General features: G+C 29.0%; 1 protein-coding gene across 1 annotated transcript; it reads left to right on the top strand.

Annotated features, from left to right (window-relative positions):
• The first annotated feature begins 14,725 nt into the window (after window positions 1-14,725).
• On the top strand, window positions 14,726-19,111 carry LOC119607104. The gene has a single exon (XM_037960883.1). It carries the CDS (start codon window positions 14,726-14,728, stop codon window positions 19,109-19,111), a length of 4,386 nt encoding a protein of 1,461 aa, XP_037816811.1.
• Window positions 19,112-19,476: the final 365 nt, after the last annotated feature.

Raw genomic sequence — 19,476 nt, 5'->3', positions numbered from 1 at the left:
AATTTCACTTTTTAGTTGATAAAGTTCTCAACGTATTGCAAAAGTTCTCAACGAATTGCAAAAGATTTCGCAAAAATGAAACTGGCATTTATGACTTATCTACAGATTTTGTGAAATCTAGATTTTTTATGAATCCTTTGAATTTAAAACATTTTTTAATTTCTAGAAATTCAACTGTTTAGCATATTGAAAGGTTTTGTAAAATTCACTGACCATCACTATTTAGTTGACTTCCTTGATAAATTCTTTGAAATTTCTAGAAATTCAACTGTTTAGTATAGTAAATTGAAATATTTTCCAAATTTCACTATTTAGTTGACTTTCTGGATAAAAATTGTATAATTTCTAGAGTTTGTATGAATCCTTTGAATTTTAAAAATTGTATAATTTCTAGAAATTCAACTGTTTAGTATAGTAAATTGAAAGATATTGTAAATTTCACTTTTTAGTTGATAAAGTTCTCAACGTATTGCAAAAAGTTCTCAACAAATTGCAAAAGATTTCGCAAAAATGAAACTGGCATTTTTGACTTATCTACAGATTTTGTGAAATCTAGATTTTTTATGAATCCTTTGAATTCTAAACATTTTTTAATTTCTAGAAATTCAACTGTTTAGCATATTGAAAGATTTTGTAAAATTCAACTGTTTATTAAATTGAAAGAATTTGAGAAATCCCTGAAATATATGTTTAGTTTTCATCTTATGCTATAGTTTTTGTGAAACTTGAACATTTTTCTAATTTTCTCAACGAAGTGTAAATTATGTCAACTTTTTTAGAGTTTTTATGAAACCTTTGAATTTTAAAAGTTGTATAATTTCTAGAAATTCAACTGTTTAGCATAGTAAATTGAAATTTCACTATTTAGTTGACTTTCTTGAAAAATTCTTTGAGAAAGTAGGAAAAATGTCAAAAAATAAAGATTTCGCAAAAATGAAACTGGCATTTTTGACTTATCTACAGATTTTGTGAAATCTAGATTTTTTATGAATCCTTTGAATTTAAAACATTTTTTAATTTCTAGAAATTCAACTGTTTAGCATATTGAAAGATTTTGTAAAATTCAACTGTTTATTAAATTGAAAGAATTTGAGAAATCCATCAAATATATGTTTAATTTTCATCTTATGCTATAGTTTTTGTTAAATTTGTACATTTTTCTAATTTTCTCAACGAAGTGTAAATTATGTCAACTTTTTTAGAGTTTTTATGAAACCTTTGAATTTTAAAAGTTGTATAATTTCTAGAAATTCAACTGTTTAGCATAGTAAATTGAAATATTTTGCAAATTTCACTATTTAGTTGACTTTCTTGATAAATTCTTTGAGAAAGTAGGAAAAATGTCAAAAAATAAAGATTTCGCAAAAATAAAACTGGCATTTTTGACTTATAATAATAATAAATAATAAAATATTAATAAAATCGTTAAGATAATTGTAATAAGATACCAAAAAGTAGTAAAACTTGGACACTTTTCTAATTTTCTCAACGAATTGCAAAAAGTATGTCTACTTTTTCTAGAGATTTTCTGAAAACTTTGAATTTTAAACATTTTGTAATTTCTAAAAATTCAGCTGTTTAGTAAATCTAAATATCACTGAATTTCACTATTTAGTTGACTTTCGTGATAAAGTCTTTGATAAAATTGGAAAAATGTCAAAAAAATTAAAGATTCCACAAAAATAGAGCTGGCATTTTTGACAATTTCTTCAACGATTTGCTTAATTTTTCGACTTATACTAGAGTTTTTGTGAAATCTGATAAAGTTTTTTTAAAAAACATATACATTTTTTCTAATTTTCTAAACGAATTGCTAATTATGTCTTTTTATGAAACCTTTGAATTTCAAGAACTTTCTAATATAAAGAAATTCAACTGTTTATTAAATTGAAAGAATTTGAGAATTCCATCAAATATCTGTTTAATTTTCATTTTATACTATAGTTTTTGTGAAACTTGAACATTTTTCTAATTTTCTCAACGAAGTGTAAATTATGTCAACTTTTTTAGAGTTTTTATGAAACCTTTGAATTTTAAAAGTTGTATAATTTCTAGAAATTCAACTGTTTAGCATAGTAAATTGAAATATTTTGCAAATTTCACTATTTAGTTGATTTTCTTGATAAATTCTTTGAGAAAGTAGGAAAAATGTCAAAAAATAAAGATTTCGCAAAAATGAAACTGGCATTTTTGACTTATCTACAGATTTTGTGAAATCTAGATTTTTTATGAATCCTTTGAATTTAAAACATTTTTTAATTTCTAGAAATTCAACTGTTTAGCATATTGAAAGATTTTGTAAAATTCAACTGTTTATTAAATTGAAAGAATTTGAGGAATCCATCAAATATATGTTTAATTTTCATCTTATGCTATAGTTTTTATTAAATTTGTACATTATTCTAATTTTCTCAACGAAGTGTAAATTATGTCAACTTTTTTAGAGTTTTTATGAAACCTTTGAATTTTAAAAGTTGTATAATTTCTAGAAATTTTGTAAAATTCAACTGTTTATTAAATTGAAATTTAGTTGACTTTCTGGATAAAAATTGTATAATTTCTAGAAATTCAACTGTTTAGTATAGTAAATTGAAAGATTTTGTAAATTTCACTATTTAGTTGACTTTATTGATAAATTCTTTGAGAAAGTAGGAAAAATGTCAAAAAATAAAGATTTCGCAAAAATGAAACTGGCATTTTTGACTTATCTACAGATTTTGTGAAATCTAATAAAGTCGTTAAGATAATTGTAAAAAGATACCAAAAAGTAGTAAAACTTGGACACTTTTCTAATTTTCTCAACGAATTGCCAACATATGACTCCTTTGAATTTTAAACATTTTCTAATTTCTAGAAATTCAACTGTTTAAAGATTTTGTAAAATTCACTGACCATCATTATTTAGTTGACTTTCTTGATAAATTCTTTGAAAAAATTGGGAAAATGTAAAAAAATAAAGACTTCGCAAAATAAGCTGTCATTTTTGACTTATCTACAGTGAAATCGTTAAGAAAATTGAAAAAATAAATAAACAACAATCACTAAAACTTGCATATATTAAAAATTGTATAATTTCTAGAAATTCAACTGTTTAGTATAGTAAATTGAAAGATATTGTAAATTTCACTTCTTAGTTGATAAAGTTCTCAACGTATTGCAAAAAGTTCTCAACGAATTGCAAAAGATTTCGCAAAAATTAAACTGGCATTTATGACTTATCTACAGATTTTGTGAAATCTAGATTTTTTATGAATCCTTTGAATTTTAAACATTTTTTAATTTCTAGAAATTCAACTGTTTAGCATATTGAAAGATTTTGTAAAATTCAACTGTTTCATCTTCATCTTATGCTATAGTTTTTGTGAAACTTGTACATTTTTCTAATTTTCTCAACGAAGTGTAAATTATGTCAACTTTTTTAGAGTTTTTATGAAACCTTTGAATTTTAAAAGTTGTATAATTTCTAGAAATTCAACTGTTTAGCATAGTAAATTGAAATATTTTGCAAATTTCACTATTTAGTTGACTTTCTTGATAAATTCTTTGAGAAAGTAGCAAAAATGTCAAAAAATAAAGATTTCGCAAAAATGAAACTGGCATTTTTGACTTATCTACAGATTTTGTGAAATCTAGATTTTTTATGAATCCTTTGAATTTAAAACATTTTTTAATTTCTAGAAATTCAACTGTTTAGCATATTGAAAGATTTTGTAAAATTCAACTGTTTATTAAATTGAAAGAATTTGAGAAATCCATCAAATATATGTTTAATTGTCATCTTATGCTATAGTTTTTGTTAAACTTGTACATTTTTCTAATTTTCTCAACGAAGTGTAAATTATGTCAACTTTTTTAAAGTTTTTATGAAACCTTTGAATTTTAAAAGTTGTATAATTTCTAGAAATTCAACTGTTTAGCATAGTAAATTGAAATATTTTGCAAATTTCATTATTTAGTTGACTTTCTTGATAAATTCTTTGAGAAAGTAGGAAAAATGTCAAAAAATAAAGATTTCGCAAAAATGAAACTGGCATTTTTGACTTATCTACAGATTTTGTGAAATCTAGATTTTTTATCAAAGTAAATTAATAAAGTAGCATCACTTGAACAGCTGACTATTTTTTTTAAACTAGATAAATGAAGCAAGTTGTCAAAGTTTGTTTTGAAAATTGTTAACATTGTTTACGTCGCCATTTTTAAATTGTGTTTAGCTATTTGTTAAAATTTGTGAAAAGTTGAAAAAGTGAATTGAAAGTGGTTTTAAAGTAGTTTAAAAGTGTAATAAATTGTAGAATATATAATAATATAATTAAATTGTTAATATTTTTAACTTAAAAGTAATATTTTTTATTTATGTTTTGTTCACATTGTTGTTCAAGGAAATTTTATTTTGACACAATCTTAAATTTTCCAAAAACAAAATACATGTGGTTGTTGTAGATGTTGTTGTACAACAAGAGATGTCGCTACTTTATTAATATACTTTGTTTTTTATGAATCCTTTGAATTTAAAACATTTTTTAATTTCTAGAAATTCAACTCTTTAGCATATTGAAAGGTTTTGTAAAATTCAACTGTTTATTAAATTGAAAGAATTTGAGAAATCCCTCAAATATATGTTTAATTTTCATCTTATGCTATAGTTTATGTGAAACTTGTACATTTTTCTAATTTTCTCAACGAAGTGTAAATTATGTCAACTTTTTTAGAGTTTTTATGAAAACTTTGAATTTTAAAAGTTGTGTAATTTCTAGAAATTCAACTGTTTAGCATAGTAAATTGAAATATTTTGCAAATTTCACTATTTAGTTGACTTTCTTGATAAATTCTTTGAGAAAGTAGGAAAAATGTCAAAAAATAAAGATTTCGCAAAAATGAAACTGGCATTTTTGACTTATCTACAGATTTTGTGAAATCTAATAAAATCGTTAAGATAATTGTAATAAGATACCAAAAAGTAGTAAAACTTGGACACTTTTCTAATTTTCTCAACGAATTGCAAAAAGTATGTCTACTTTTTCTAGAGATTTTCTGAAAACTTTGAATTTTAAACATTTTGTAATTTCTAAAAATTCAGCTGTTTAGTAAATCTAAATATCACTGAATTTCACTATTTAGTTGACTTTCGTGATAAAGTCTTTGATAAAATTGGAAAAATGTCAAAAAAATTAAAGATTCCACAAAAATAGAGCTGTCATTTTTGACAATTTCTTCAACGATTTGCTTAATTTTTCGACTTATAGTAGAGTTTTTGTGAAATCTGATAAAGTTTTTTAAAAAAACATATACATTTTTTCTAATTTTCTAAACGAATTGCTAATTATGTCTTTTTATGAAACCTTTGAATTTGAAGAACTTTCTAATATAAAGAAATTCAACTGTTTATTAAATTGAAATAATTTGAGAATTCCATCAAATATCTGTTTAATTTTCATTTTATACTAGAGTTTTTGTGAAACTTGTACATTTTTCTAATTTTCTCAACGAAGTGTAAATTATATCAACTTTTTTAGAGTTTTTATTAAACCTTTGAATTTTAAACATGTTTTAATTTCTAGAAATTCAACTTTTTAGCGAACTGAAAGATTTTGTAAAATTCAACTGTTTATTAAATTGAAAGAATTTGAGAAATTCCTCAAATATATGTTTAGTTTTCATCTTATGCTATAGTTTTTGTGAAACTTGAACATTTTTCTAATTTTCTCAACGGAGTGTAAATTATGTCAACTTTTTTAGAGTTTTTATGAAAACTTTGAATTTTAAAAGTTGTGTAATTTCTAGAAATTCAACTGTTTAGCATAGTAAATTGAAATATTTTGCAAATTTCACTATTTAGTTGACTTTCTTGATAAATTCTTTGAGAAAGTAGGAAAAATGTCAAAAAATAAAGATTTCGCAAAAATGAAACTGGCATTTTTGACTTATCTACAGATTTTGTGAAATCTAATAAAATCGTTAAGATAATTGTAATAAGATACCAAAAAGTAGTAAAACTTGGACACTTTTCTAATTTTCTCAACGAATTGCAAAAAGTATGTCTACTTTTTCTAGAGATTTTCTGAAAACTTTGAATTTTAAACATTTTGTAATTTCTAAAAATTCAGCTGTTTAGTAAATCTAAATATCACTGAATTGCACTATTTAGTTGACTTTCGTGATACAGTCTTTGATAAAATTGGAAAAATGTCAAAAAAATTAAAGATTCCACAAAAATAGAGCTGGCATTTTTGACAATTTCTTCAACGATTTGCTTAATTTTTCGACTTATACTAGAGTTTTTGTGAAATCTGATAAAGTTTTTTAAAAAAACATATACATTTTTTCTAATTTTCTAAACGAATTGCTAATTATGTCTTTTTATGAAACCTTTGAATTTCAAGAACTTTCTAATATAAAGAAATTCAACTGTTTATTAAATTGAAAGAATTTGAGAATTCCATCAAATATCTGTTTCATTTTCATTTTATACTATAGTTTTTGTGAAACTTGAACATTTTTCTAATTTTCTCAACGAAGTGTAAATTATGTCAACTTTTTTAGAGTTTTTATGAAACCTTTGAATTTTAAAAGTTGTATAATTTCTAGAAATTCAACTGTTTAGCATAGTAAATTGAAATATTTTGCAAATTTCACTATTTAGTTGATTTTCTTGATAAATTCTTTGAGAAAGTAGGAAAAATGTCAAAAAATAAAGATTTCGCAAAAATGAAACTGGCATTTTTGACTTATCTACAGATTTTGTGAAATCTAGATTTTTTATGAATCCTTTGAATTTTAAACATTTTTTAGTTTCTAGAAATTCAACTGTTTAGCATATTGAAAGATTTTGTAAAATTCAACTGTTTATTAAATTGAAAGAATTTGAGGAATCCATCAAATATATGTTTAATTTTCATCTTATGCTATAGTTTTTATTAAATTTGTACATTATTCTAATTTTCTCAACGAAGTGTAAATTATGTCAACTTTTTTAGAGTTTTTATGAAACCTTTGAATTTTAAAAGTTGTATAATTTCTAGAAATTTTGTAAAATTCAACTGTTTATTAAATTGAAATTTAGTTGACTTTCTGGATAAAAATTGTATAATTTCTAGAAATTCAACTGTTTAGTATAGTAAATTGAAAGATTTTGTAAATTTCACTATTTAGTTGATTTTATTGATAAATTCTTTGAGAAAGTAGGAAAAATGTCAAAAAATAAAGATTTCGCAAAAATGAAACTGGCATTTTTGACTTATCTACAGATTTTGTGAAATCTAATAAAGTCGTTAAGATAATTGTAAAAAGATACCAAAAAGTAGTAAAACTTGGACACTTTTCTAATTTTCTCAACGAATTGCCAACATATGACTCCTTTGAATTTTAAACATTTTCTAATTTCTAGAAATTCAACTGTTTAGCAAATTCAAAGATTTTGTAAAATTCACTGACCATCATTATTTAGTTGACTTTCTTGATAAATTCTTTGAAAAAATTGGGAAAATGTAAAAAAATAAAGACTTCGCAAAATAAGCTGTCATTTTTGACTTATCTACAGTGAAATCGTTAAGAAAATTGAAAAAATAAATAAACAACAATCACTAAAACTTGCATATATTAAAAATTGTATAATTTCTAGAAATTCAACTGTTTAGTATAGTAAATTGAAAGATATTGTAAATTTCACTTTTTAGTTGATAAAGTTCTCAACGTATTGCAAAAAGTTATCAACGAATTGCAAAAGATTTCGCAAAAATTAAACTGGCATTTATGACTTATCTACAGATTTTGTGAAATCTAGATTTTTTATGAATCCTTTGAATTTTAAACATTTTTTAATTTCTAGAAATTCAACTGTTTAGCATATTGAAAGATTTTGTAAAATTCAACTGTTTCATCTTCATCTTATGCTATAGTTTTTGTGAAACTTGTACATTTTTCTAATTTTCTCAACGAAGTGTAAATTATGTCAACTTTTTTAGAGTTTTTATGAAACCTTTGAATTTTAAAAGTTGTATAATTTCTAGAAATTCAACTGTTTAGCATAGTAAATTGAAATATTTTGCAAATTTCACTATTTAGTTGACTTTCTTGATAAATTCTTTGGGAAAGTAGGAAAAATGTTAAAAAATAAAGATTTCGCAAAAATGAAACTGGCATTTTTGACTTATCTACAGATTTTGTGAAATCTAGATTTTTTATGAATCCTTTGAATTTAAACCATTTTTTAATTTCTAGAAATTCAACTGTTTAGCATATTGAAAGGTTTTGTAAAATTCAACTGTTTATTAAATTGAAAGAATTTGAGAAATCCCTCAAATATATGTTTAATTTTCATCTTATGCTATAGTTTATGTGAAACTTGTACATTTTTCTAATTTTCTTAACGAAGTGTAAATTATGTCAACTTTTTTAGAGTTTTTATGAAACCTTTGAATTTTAAAAGTTGTATAATTTTTAGAAATTCAACTGTTTAGCATAGTAAATTGAAATATTTTGCAAATTTCACTATTTAGTTGACTTTCTTGATAAATTCTTTGAGAAAGTAGGAAAAATGTCAAAAAATAAAGATTTCGCAAAAATGAAACTGGCATTTTTGACTTATCTACAGATTTTGTGAAATCTAATAAAATCGTTAAGATAATTGTAATAAGATACCAAAAAGTAGTAAAACTTGGACACTTTTCTAATTTTCTCAACGAATTGCAAAAAGTATGTCTACTTTTTCTAGAGATTTTCTGAAAACTTTGAATTTTAAACATTTTGTAATTTCTAAAAATTCAACTGTTTAGTAAATCTAAATATCACTGAATTTCACTATTTAGTTGACTTTCGTGATAAAGTCTTTGATAAAATTGGAAAAATGTCAAAAAAATTAAAGATTCCACAAAAATAGAGCTGGCATTTTTGACAATTTCTTCAACGATTTGCTTAATTTTTCGACTTATACTAGAGTTTTTGTGAAATCTGATAAAGTTTTTTAAAAAAACATATACATTTTTTCTAATTTTCTAAACGAATTGCTAATTATGTCTTTTTATGAAACCTTTGAATTTCAAGAACTTTCTAATATAAAGAAATTCAACTGTTTATTAAATTGAAAGAATTTGAGAATTCCATCAAATATCTGTTTAATTTTCATTTTATACTAGAGTTTTTGTGAAACTTTTACATTTTTCTAATTTTCTCAACGAAGTGTAAATTATATCAACTTTTTTAGAGTTTTTATGAAACCTTTGAATTTTAAACATTTTTTAATTTCTAGAAATTCAACTGTTTAGCGAATTGAAAGATTTTGTAAAATTCACTGACAATCATTATTTAGTTGTCTTTCTTGATAAATTCTTTGAAAAAATTGGGAAAACGTAAAAAATATAGTATAGTAAATTTAAATATTTTGTAAATTTCACTATTTAGTTGACTTTCTTGATAAATTCTTTCAGAAAGTAGGAAAAATGTCAAAAAATAAAGATTTCGCAAAAATGAAACTGGCATTTTTGACTTATCTACAGGTTTTTTGAAATCTAATAAAATCGATAAGAAAATTTCAAAAAATACCAAAAAGCAGTAAAACTTGCACATTTTTCTAATTTTCTCAAGTTTTTATGAAACCTTGAACTTAAACAATTTTCTTATATAAAGAAATTCAACTGTTTATTAAATTGAAAGAATTTGAGAAATCCCTCAAATATATGTTTAATTTTCATCATATACTAGAGTTTTTGTGAAACTTGTACATTTTTCTAATTTTCTCAACGAAGTGTAAATATGTCTGTTAGAGTTTTTATGAAACCTTTGAATTTTAAAAGTTGCCTAATTTCTAGAAATTCAACTGTTTATTGCAGTAAATTGAAAGATTTTGCAAATTTCACTATTTAGTTGACTTTCTTGATAAATTCTTTGAGAAAGTAGGAAAAATGTCAAAAAAATGAAACTGGCATTCTTGACTTATCTGCAGTTTTTGTGAAATCTAGATTTTTTATGAATCCTTTGAATTTTAAACATTTTCTAATTTCTAGAAATTCAACAAGAAATTCAAAGATTTTGTAAAATTCACTGACCATCATTATTAAGTTGACTTTCTTGATAAATTCTTTGAAAAAATTGGGAAAATGTAAAAAAATAAAGATTTCGCAAAATAAGCTGTCATTTTTGACTTATCTACAGTGAAATCGTTAAGAAAATTGAAAAAAATAAATAAACAACAATCACTAAAACTTGCATATATGTAGGGTGATAGAATATTCGGACAGTACAAACGGACGGACAATGTAGAAAGATGAGTATGAGAGGAGATTGAGTGAGATCAATTGAGTGGCAAGCAGACAGAGGCTGTTGCAGGCAAACAGAAAGAAGAACAATAGAGTTGTCATTAAGCAATCAGCAAAGACAGACATATACGCGGACTGATTAAACAAAAGTAAACTAATAAACATTTAAATTATATTTTATTGAAGAAATAATAAAGTGTTTGATTTATTAAAAAGCGTATGTGCCTGATTTGCCACAGAAATGGCTAAGTCTATTTCCTACATGGGGGCTTAACCGAAATTTAATTCAACCAGAATTATATGTGAAAGTGTTGTGTGAAGGTATTAAGAGTGTTAAAGTGTTTTGTGTTGAAGTTTTATGTGTTCAAAAGATTTTTTCTTAAAGAAGTTAAGAGAACAAAAGAAGTTTAAAGATGTTTAAAGAAGTTTAAAGAAGTTAAGAGAACGAAAGAAGTTAAGAGAAAAGAAGTAAAAGAGGAAGACGAACACATAAAACCAAACGTTGAGACTGACCAAGAACACACAAACAAACATAAGCAAAGAAGAGTCGATAGACCAAAAATAAGAGATTTTGAGTGTTGATGTGTATGTGACTAAAAGGTGGTTGATTAAGCTCCACCCAATTGTTCATCAAAATAAATGAGTGAAACTTTATCTGATACTCAAGAGAGTAATTAGAAGAGTGGGAGAGAATAACTCCACTAAGATTTTTGTTGATATTGATATAGACAATATTACATGTGTGCGTGGGAAAAAACAGAACAAAATACGTTACAGTTTTTGTGAACTTTTTTTTTGTATGTGGCAAATGAACGGGACAAAATACGTTACAGTTTTTGTGAACTTTTTTTTGTATGGTGTATTGTATGCAGGTGTTCATAGAGTGCAACTGCTGATAGAAGAAAATAAAGACTAAAACAACAACAACACAGCATATTACGAGGGAACGAAAACTATTCAAAGTGTAACCGACTGATTTTATTCGACGTAGTTGATGTGTGTATACTTTTGGTGTGTGTCTACAACAACAACAGTACAAGGTACATTGGTGTATAGCGGTTGCTGATTAATAGAAGAGACTACAACAACAACGCAAATAGTAGGACAACAACAACACATATTGGTCGCCAAGCTGATGAAATCAATGCTCTGTACTATACAGTGAATGAAGAAAGAGGATTGTTGTTGCTGCAAGTAAGATCTTGATTCAACATAATTATATGGTGCGCTACAGAGGACAAGTGAAGCTGTATGGATGAGTGGACGGTTTGATTTATTTTATATTATTTGATTTAATACTGGATAATTTTAAACTGTTAATAATTGATTTTGCTGATTAAATATTAACGTAATTTAAATTAATTTTGAATTAATACTAAATAATTTTGATGATTTATTTTGATAAACTTTAATTTAAAGTAATTTTGATTTGATACTGGATAATTTTGAACTTTTGCTGAACTTTTGATAATTAATTTTGATGATTGAAGATTAACGTAATTTAAATTAATTTTGAATTAATGGTAAATAATATTGAACTTTTTCTAGACTTTTGATGATTATTACATTTTTGATTTAAATTAACTTTATTTTGATTTAATATTATAAGTCTTGGATTTTATAATATTTTACTCTATAATATTTTATTTTTATACTATTTTATTATATAATATTTTAATATTTTTGTAAGAGACATGGACGTTGTAACTATTATGAGTTTAGGTGTTAGTGACCTAAGGGAAAAATTGCAAGAGTTAGGACTGGACACAAAGGGAAGGAAGAACGACTTAAGGGACAGGTTATTGGAACACTTTGAATTGGACTTTGCAGATGCAGGTGATGATGGAGATGGTAGATTATTGACGGAAGATGAGTCACGTCAGGTAGCACCACGTGAGAATCTTTATACTTTAAGGGAATTAGAAGATAGTTTGGTGAATTTTGAAGGCACAGGTTCACCGGATGTTTTCCAATGGGTTTCGGAATTTGAGGAGACGGCAACCATCGTCAAGTGGACGCCACTTCAAATGTTCGTGTACGCTAAGCAGCTTTTGAAAGGAGCTGCTCGACTATTCATAAGAAGTCAAGTGGGTATTCGTGATTGGGTGACATTAAAGGAAGCATTAGAGGAAGAATTCGGAACTACGATGTCGGCTGCAGAGGTGCATCGTGCTCTTCGTAATCGGAAATTAAAGGGAGGAGAATCGCTGTTAGAGTATCTGTACGCTATTATGGAACTCGGTAAGCAGATTCGTCTGGATGAAGTTAGTGTCATCGAGTATTTTATAAATGGGATAAACGATTCCAATTTAAATAAGGCGGTGCTGTACCAAGCTAAGGATATACGATCACTAAAGGAAGAGATGAAGGTGTACGACAGAATACGCACTAAACCAAAATCATTAAATCGCGGTGTTGAAAGACCTGTAGGAGGAGATAACGCATCAAACCTGGTGAAGAAGGAGAAACCGAGGAAATGTTTTAAATGTGGCGATGAAAGTCACATGGGCAACAATTGTCTCCACCGGCAATACAAATGCTTTAAATGCAATCAGTTGGGTCATAGATCCTTTGAATGTGGAAACGGTAGGACTAAAGCGTCGTCGGGGAACAATAATGAGCAGGCTAATATGGTGAATGCGGGTTCATCCCTCATTTTTAAGGAGGTCAAATTTGGAGGTAGAACAATTGAGGCGTTAATAGACACCGGATGTGATATCTGTATAATGAGGTGGGATATGGTGATAACACTAGGTGGTTTCGACATTATTGATGAGAAGATTAAATTACGCGGCATAGGCCAGAGCGAAATAGAAACTATGGGAAGTTTTTGTACGCGAATTGAAATAGATGGTATCCCATTTGAAGTTACCTTTTATGTCGTGCCCGAAAGAGATATTATCCATTCCGTCATGATTGGAAATAGCTTACTGAATAAGGCAGAGGTCATTGTGAAGAATGGTGAGGCACATTTTAGAATCCCAGGTGAATTTAAAGATGAAAAGATGACGGGTACTAAACCCAAAGATGTAAAGATGTTTAAGGATGAAAGGATATTGAAAGATGCAAAGATGATTGTTTGTGTCTGTCTAGTGTAACACATAGTTTATATTTTCTCTATGTGTAAAATCGCTAGAACAATATGCATTGTATGGCAACTCCCCACTTTAGTGTGGTAAGTTTGCGTTGCTCTTTATGTCAAAGGGCTTGACACATTTTTTTTTTATTCTCATTGCTTTTCAACCACCGGACAGACAACAAATGCAAAATTAATAAAAGAAATTGAAATAAAATAAAAGTTTAAGAATTAAAATAAAATTAAAGTTTAATTAAATAAAAACAAAAGGAAAAGTGAACTTAAATAAAATAAACAGAAATACAAACCAAAAGAAGTAAACAAAGCTTTTTAATAAAATAAAAATAAGGGTTGTTTTTTGGCAACACAACAACAAGTGTTTGTGTGTATATAAAAACACATTTGGCCCTGACCTGCCGCATCAAGAGAAAACCAAGTGGACGGCTGCCGGAGACAGTTTGCCAACAACCAGCACCTAGGAACCAGCTCAGTAACTAAGAGGTAACAACCGGGATTCCCGATTTGGCCCCAAACATTGGTCCTTCGCCCGTAGAAAAAAAAGGTGCGTAAATTGAAATTATTAAAGTGCAAAGTGTTTCATATGCATATATTATGGTTCATTATTTGTGGCTCGGAAAAAGTGAGGTTGTGTAACTTTTTGAAATTACATCGTGAACTTTTACATTAAGCCGCCATTTTTCCTTACGGTCATTTGTATTTGTTGTTTTATTTTTGGAACCTAAATAAATTTGTCGTCCATCTTTTTTCTCAAGTTTTTAAACTTATTGGAAATTGTGATTTTGGCGCATTTTAACTTAGTGGTTCTCTTTAACTCTTTTATTGGAAAATAAAGTTTTGTGGTTCTCTTTAACTTTGTATGGTGTTAAAAACTTCAGTTTCTCTTTTCAATTCTTGATTTTATTTAAAGAAGTTTGTGACTCTGTGATTTGTTTTAAATTTTTGGAAAATATATTTTTGTGGTTCTCTTAAATAAATTAAAATATGTCGATTTTTGAAAAATACATGGTGGCTGCGGATGAATTAATCAGCATTGAGGTTATGCTTAAAGCTGAAGATTTTTCTAGTTACACGGACGATGCTTTTGATTTTGAAAGATCAGAATTAGATAAATCATGGGAAAATTATAAAAGCATTTATAGTGATTGTTCTGATGTCACAATGGAAAAAAAGAAAGAATTGTTAATGGTACAAACAAAGCATCCGCAAGACATATATAAGATGTATTAACATTATTTCCAAAGCAAAAGCAAACTTAGGTAAAAAAACTGAAGAAAATGTAGAATCAGCAGTTCCCAATCTTTGTGGTTCCATATCCGTACCTCCTTGTAATACTGGTGTTTTTCATGGGGATTACTTTTCGTGGCCCACATTTAGGGATATGTTTACTGCGATTTACATAAACAATACAAGACTTAGCCCTGTAGAAAAGTTATTTTACTTGTTTAGAAAAACTGATGGTGAGGCAAGGGATATAAATAGAAATGTTGCCCTGACAGCAGAAAATTTTGAGATAGCTTGGAATAATTTGAAAATTCAGTATGAAAATAAACGGGTTTTGATTAATAGTCAATTGAAGTTGCTCTTTAATTTAGCTCCTTGTCAACAAGAATCGGCTAGTGAAATTAAAAGACTTCAAAGGGAGATCAATAATTGTATGGCTATCCTTAAGTTATACAATGTAGATATTAATTCATGGGACCCTATTTTTGTATTCCAATGCTCATCCCGTCTCTCAGAATGTTCACTTAATCTGTGGGAACAATCGGTCAAGAACAAAACAGAGGTTCCCAAATGGGAAGAATTAAATAATTTTCTCACCGATAGATTTCATGCCCTTGAAAGTGTATCAGATACCATAGCTATAAACAATTCAAATCCCAGTGGTTCCCAATCGGCACTTAATAGTAACAATAACCATACATCAACTAAAGTAAAACAATTTAAGGCCCATAATACTAAAGTTGAAACCATTTTTTGCAAATTATGCAAAGAAAACCATAAAATCAGCTCCTGTACCAGATTTTTGAATATGGATTATAGAAATCGTGTTTCAACTTTGAAAAAATTTCGTTATTGTTTTAATTGCCTCAACATTGGACATATGTATGGTGATTGTAGTAGCACAAACGGTTGCTCCAAGTGCAAAAGGAAGCACCATACTTTAATGCATAGGGATTTTGTAAATAAAAACAATAATAGCCAAAATCAAGGAAATACTAGATTTCAGGGCGAAAGTCAAAATAGTTCTGTCCAACAAATACAGTCCACAATTACAAATCAATTACAGTCCACTAATATCGCAGGTCCGTCTGGTATTGTTCAGTCACATCACACATCAGTAGCTAAGAAAGTGATGTTGGCTACAGCTTGGGTCAATATAATTAGTTGTGGTTCCTATTACAAAGTTCGAGCACTCATAGATCCTTGTTCGGATGAAAGTTTTGTTTCTCAGAGAATACAAACTGTATTGAAGTTGCCCACTAAGCCAGTTTCCGCAGAAATTACTGGTTTAGGAGGAGAATTAGTAAGCAAATCTTCAAAGATTGCGAACTTTATAATTGTTTCTCTGTTTGATCAAAATGTATCTCTAAATATTCAGGCTTTAGTAGTTCCTCGTGTAACAGGAAATGTACCTACACATACATTTAAGCCTCCAAAGAATATAGATTTGCCCAATCTGAATTATGCTGACCCCAAGTTTTATGAAAGCAGTGAAATAGACTTATTGTTAGGAGGTGATTTGTATCCCCTAATTCTTCGTGATGGAGTTCAACATGGAATTTTCGAATCTTTAGTGGCCCAAGAGACAATTTTTGGCTGGATTGTCACAGGCCCAACTCCAAGTAATGATTCCTCACGTTTTTCAATAACCAATTACATGACAAAAGTTTCCATTGACGATCAGTTAACAAAGTTTTGGGAGTTAGAAGAAGTTTCTCGTAGAAAGATTTTATCAGAAGAGGATAAAAAATGTGAAGAGATCTATCTTTCTACTACCACAAGAAATTCTGAAGGAAGATATATAGTTTGTTTGCCCTTTAAAGATACTTTTTCGTCACTTGGCCCAAATCGTCATATTGCTCTCAGTCAATATTTAAGAAATGAAAAGGGTTTAATGCGAAATCCTGAATTTAAGGCTCAATATGATGAGGTTTTAAAAGAATACATAGCTTTGGGACACATGGAGAAAATTGAAAATTCAGAAAGTAGTCCGAGTTATTATTTACCACACCATGGAGTTTTTAAGCCTGACAGTACCACCACAAAGTTAAGAATTGTTTTTAATGCTTCAAGCTCGTCTTCTAATGGTAACAGTCTTAACGATTTGCTGTTTGTAGGCCCTATATTGCAAGCTGATTTAGTAGCCCTAATTCTAAAATGGCGATTCTTTCAGTTTGTCTTTAATGCAGATATATCCAAAATGTATCGACAAATTTTATTAAAATCTGAACATAGACAGTATCAGAAGATAGTTTTTCGTAGTCCTAGTGAAACCCAAATCGAAGATTATCAGTTGAACACCGTCACCTTTGGCGTTAATTGTGCCCCCTTTTTGGCCCTTAGAACGCTTTTACAGTTAGCTGACGATGAAGAACGATGTTTTCCGCTAGGCTCAAGAATTCTTCGTGAGTCAATGTATGTTGATGATGCTCTTGTTGGAGCTCATTCGATCTCTGATGCTTTGGAGGCACGAGACCAATTAATTGGTATATTGGGTACAGCTGGGTTTGAGTTGAGAAAATGGGCCTCAAACTCTAAACAAATTTTAAAAAATTTGCCCCAAGAGCATCTTCTTAACTCTTCTTTTTTGTCACTCGATGATAAAAGTAATGCTAAAACACTCGGTGTCCGTTGGAATGCGGCAGAAGATTACTTTTATTTTACAACTGAGAAGATTAAGTTCAAAACAGCTTATACAAAGAGGGAAGTACTCTCAATTATAGCAAGGCTATTTGATCCAGCAGGTTGGTTGGCCCCAGTGATTATAACAGCAAAGATTTTGATGCAGCAAATGTGGCTCGACAAAATAGACTGGGACGAACATATAAAACCTGTGGCTCTACAAAAATGGAAGACAGTCATTTCTAATTATAATGAGATTGATACAATTAAACTTGATCGTTGGGTTCAATATACGCCTAGTTCTTATATTGAATTTCATGGCTTTTGTGACTCTTCTGAGTTCGCTTACGCAGCTACACTATATATACGTATTGTGAATGGTGATAAAGTTTATGTGAATCTACTAAAAGTGGCTCCAGTTAAAAGGCCATCTTTGCCGCGTTTAGAGTTGTGTGGCGCAGTTCTTTTAGCCAAGTTAGTAAACAGCGTAATCCCCAATTTCAAATTGCATACGTATAACTTATATTTGTGGTCCGATTCGACAATAGTTCTTGCTTGGTTACGAAAACCGCCATGTAATTGGAAAACCTTTGTGGCAAATAGGGTAGCAACAATATTAGAAAAAGTAGGAAACAAAAATTGGTTTCACGTAGCTTCTAATCACAATCCTGCCTATCTAGCAACCCGGGGGCTGATACCTTCGGATTTAAGAGAAAACAAACTTTGGTGGCATGGTCCTGATTGGCTCAGATTAAACAAATCGTCGTGGCCCGAAGGTCCATTAGAATTCGAAACAGTAGAAGAATCGAAACAAGTGCAAGTTAATATTGCAAGATCCGCTGAACGAGAAGATATACTGGACCGTTTCTCAAGTTTGCCCAGAGCATATCATGTTATTGCTTATATATTTAGATTTTTTAATCTTGCGAGCAAAAGCAGACGTAAAAGCTGTAATTACGAAACTGTTAGAATTTCCGCTCAAGAACTTGTATTTGTACGAAATCGGCTATTTTTTCTCTCTCAACAGTCGCACTTTTCTAATGAGTTTAGTTGTCTGTCATCGAAAAAGAAAATTGACTCTCGTAGTCCTTTATTAACGCTTACGCCTTTCTTAGACAAAAATGGTATTATTCGTGCTAATGGTCGTCTTGGCTCTACAAAATGTTTGTCATACAATGAACGACATCCCGTAATACTTGCATATACTAGTAGATTAGCACGACTTTACGTTGAGTTTGTCCACAATATGGTCTTACATGGAGGCCCTCGTTTAGTCCTAAATGTCGTACGTCAGGAGTGTTGGATTATAAAGGCTAAAAATCTAATAAAAACGGTCATCCACAACTGTAAAATCTGCGTTATACATAGAAAAAAGCTTCAAAATCAGATCATGGCAGTGCTACCTGAAGAAAGAACTACTTTAAGTCGCCCTTTTACTAACACAGGTGTTGATTTTGCCGGCCCATTTGAAATCAAAAGTTTCACTGGTCGATATTGCCGTATCACTAAAGGCTACGTGTGTCTATTTGTTTGTTTCTCTACTAAGGCGATTCACATTGAGGCCGTTAGCGATTTGTCCACTCCTGCATTTCTAGTAGCTTTGGCTCGATTTGTTGCTCGTCGTGGTTGCCCTAGTCGCATTTTCTCTGATAATGGAAGGAATTTTGTTGGCGCTGCAAGAGAACTTGAAAATAACTTCGAAAAACATATAGAAGAATTACGTGATTCGGCAGTAGAAAAATATGGTCATCAACATCTTGAGTGGCACTTTATTCCTGCAGCAGCTTCTCATATGGGAGGACTGTGGGAGGCAGGAGTAAAAAGTTTGAAAATGCACTTTAAAAAGTCAGCTGGACAAATGAAATATACGTTTGAAGAGTTTTCGACACTTTTGGCAAAGATAGAATCGTGTCTCAATTAGCGTCCTCTTGGCCCTACGTCCGACAGCATCGATGATTTGTCCGCTCTTACTCCTGGTCATTTTTTAATAGGCTCTGCTATTCTTACTCCTGCTGAACCTGAAGAGCTTAGCTCGCCAATTAGTATAGTAAACCGTTGGCGAAAAATCAAAGCATTGCAGCAAGAAATTTGTCACCGCTGGAAAGACGAATATTTAAAAGAGTTGCACAAGCGTAATAAATGGAAAAGTCCCCAAATAGACTTAAAAGAAAATGACCTCGTTGTTCTTAAAAGTGAACCTTGTTGTCCAACTGAATGGCGCTTAGGTCGTGTTGTAAAAGTTTATCATGGTTCTGACGGTAAAGTTCGAGTGGCTGACCTTAAAAC

This window comes from Lucilia sericata, unplaced genomic scaffold (assembly GCF_015586225.1).
Source record: "Lucilia sericata isolate MDLA Ls3-8-SP2 unplaced genomic scaffold, ASM1558622v1 Contig000656F_arrow, whole genome shotgun sequence".
NCBI lineage: Eukaryota > Metazoa > Arthropoda > Insecta > Diptera > Calliphoridae > Lucilia > Lucilia sericata.
This window is presented reverse-complemented; position numbering and strand designations above follow the sequence as displayed.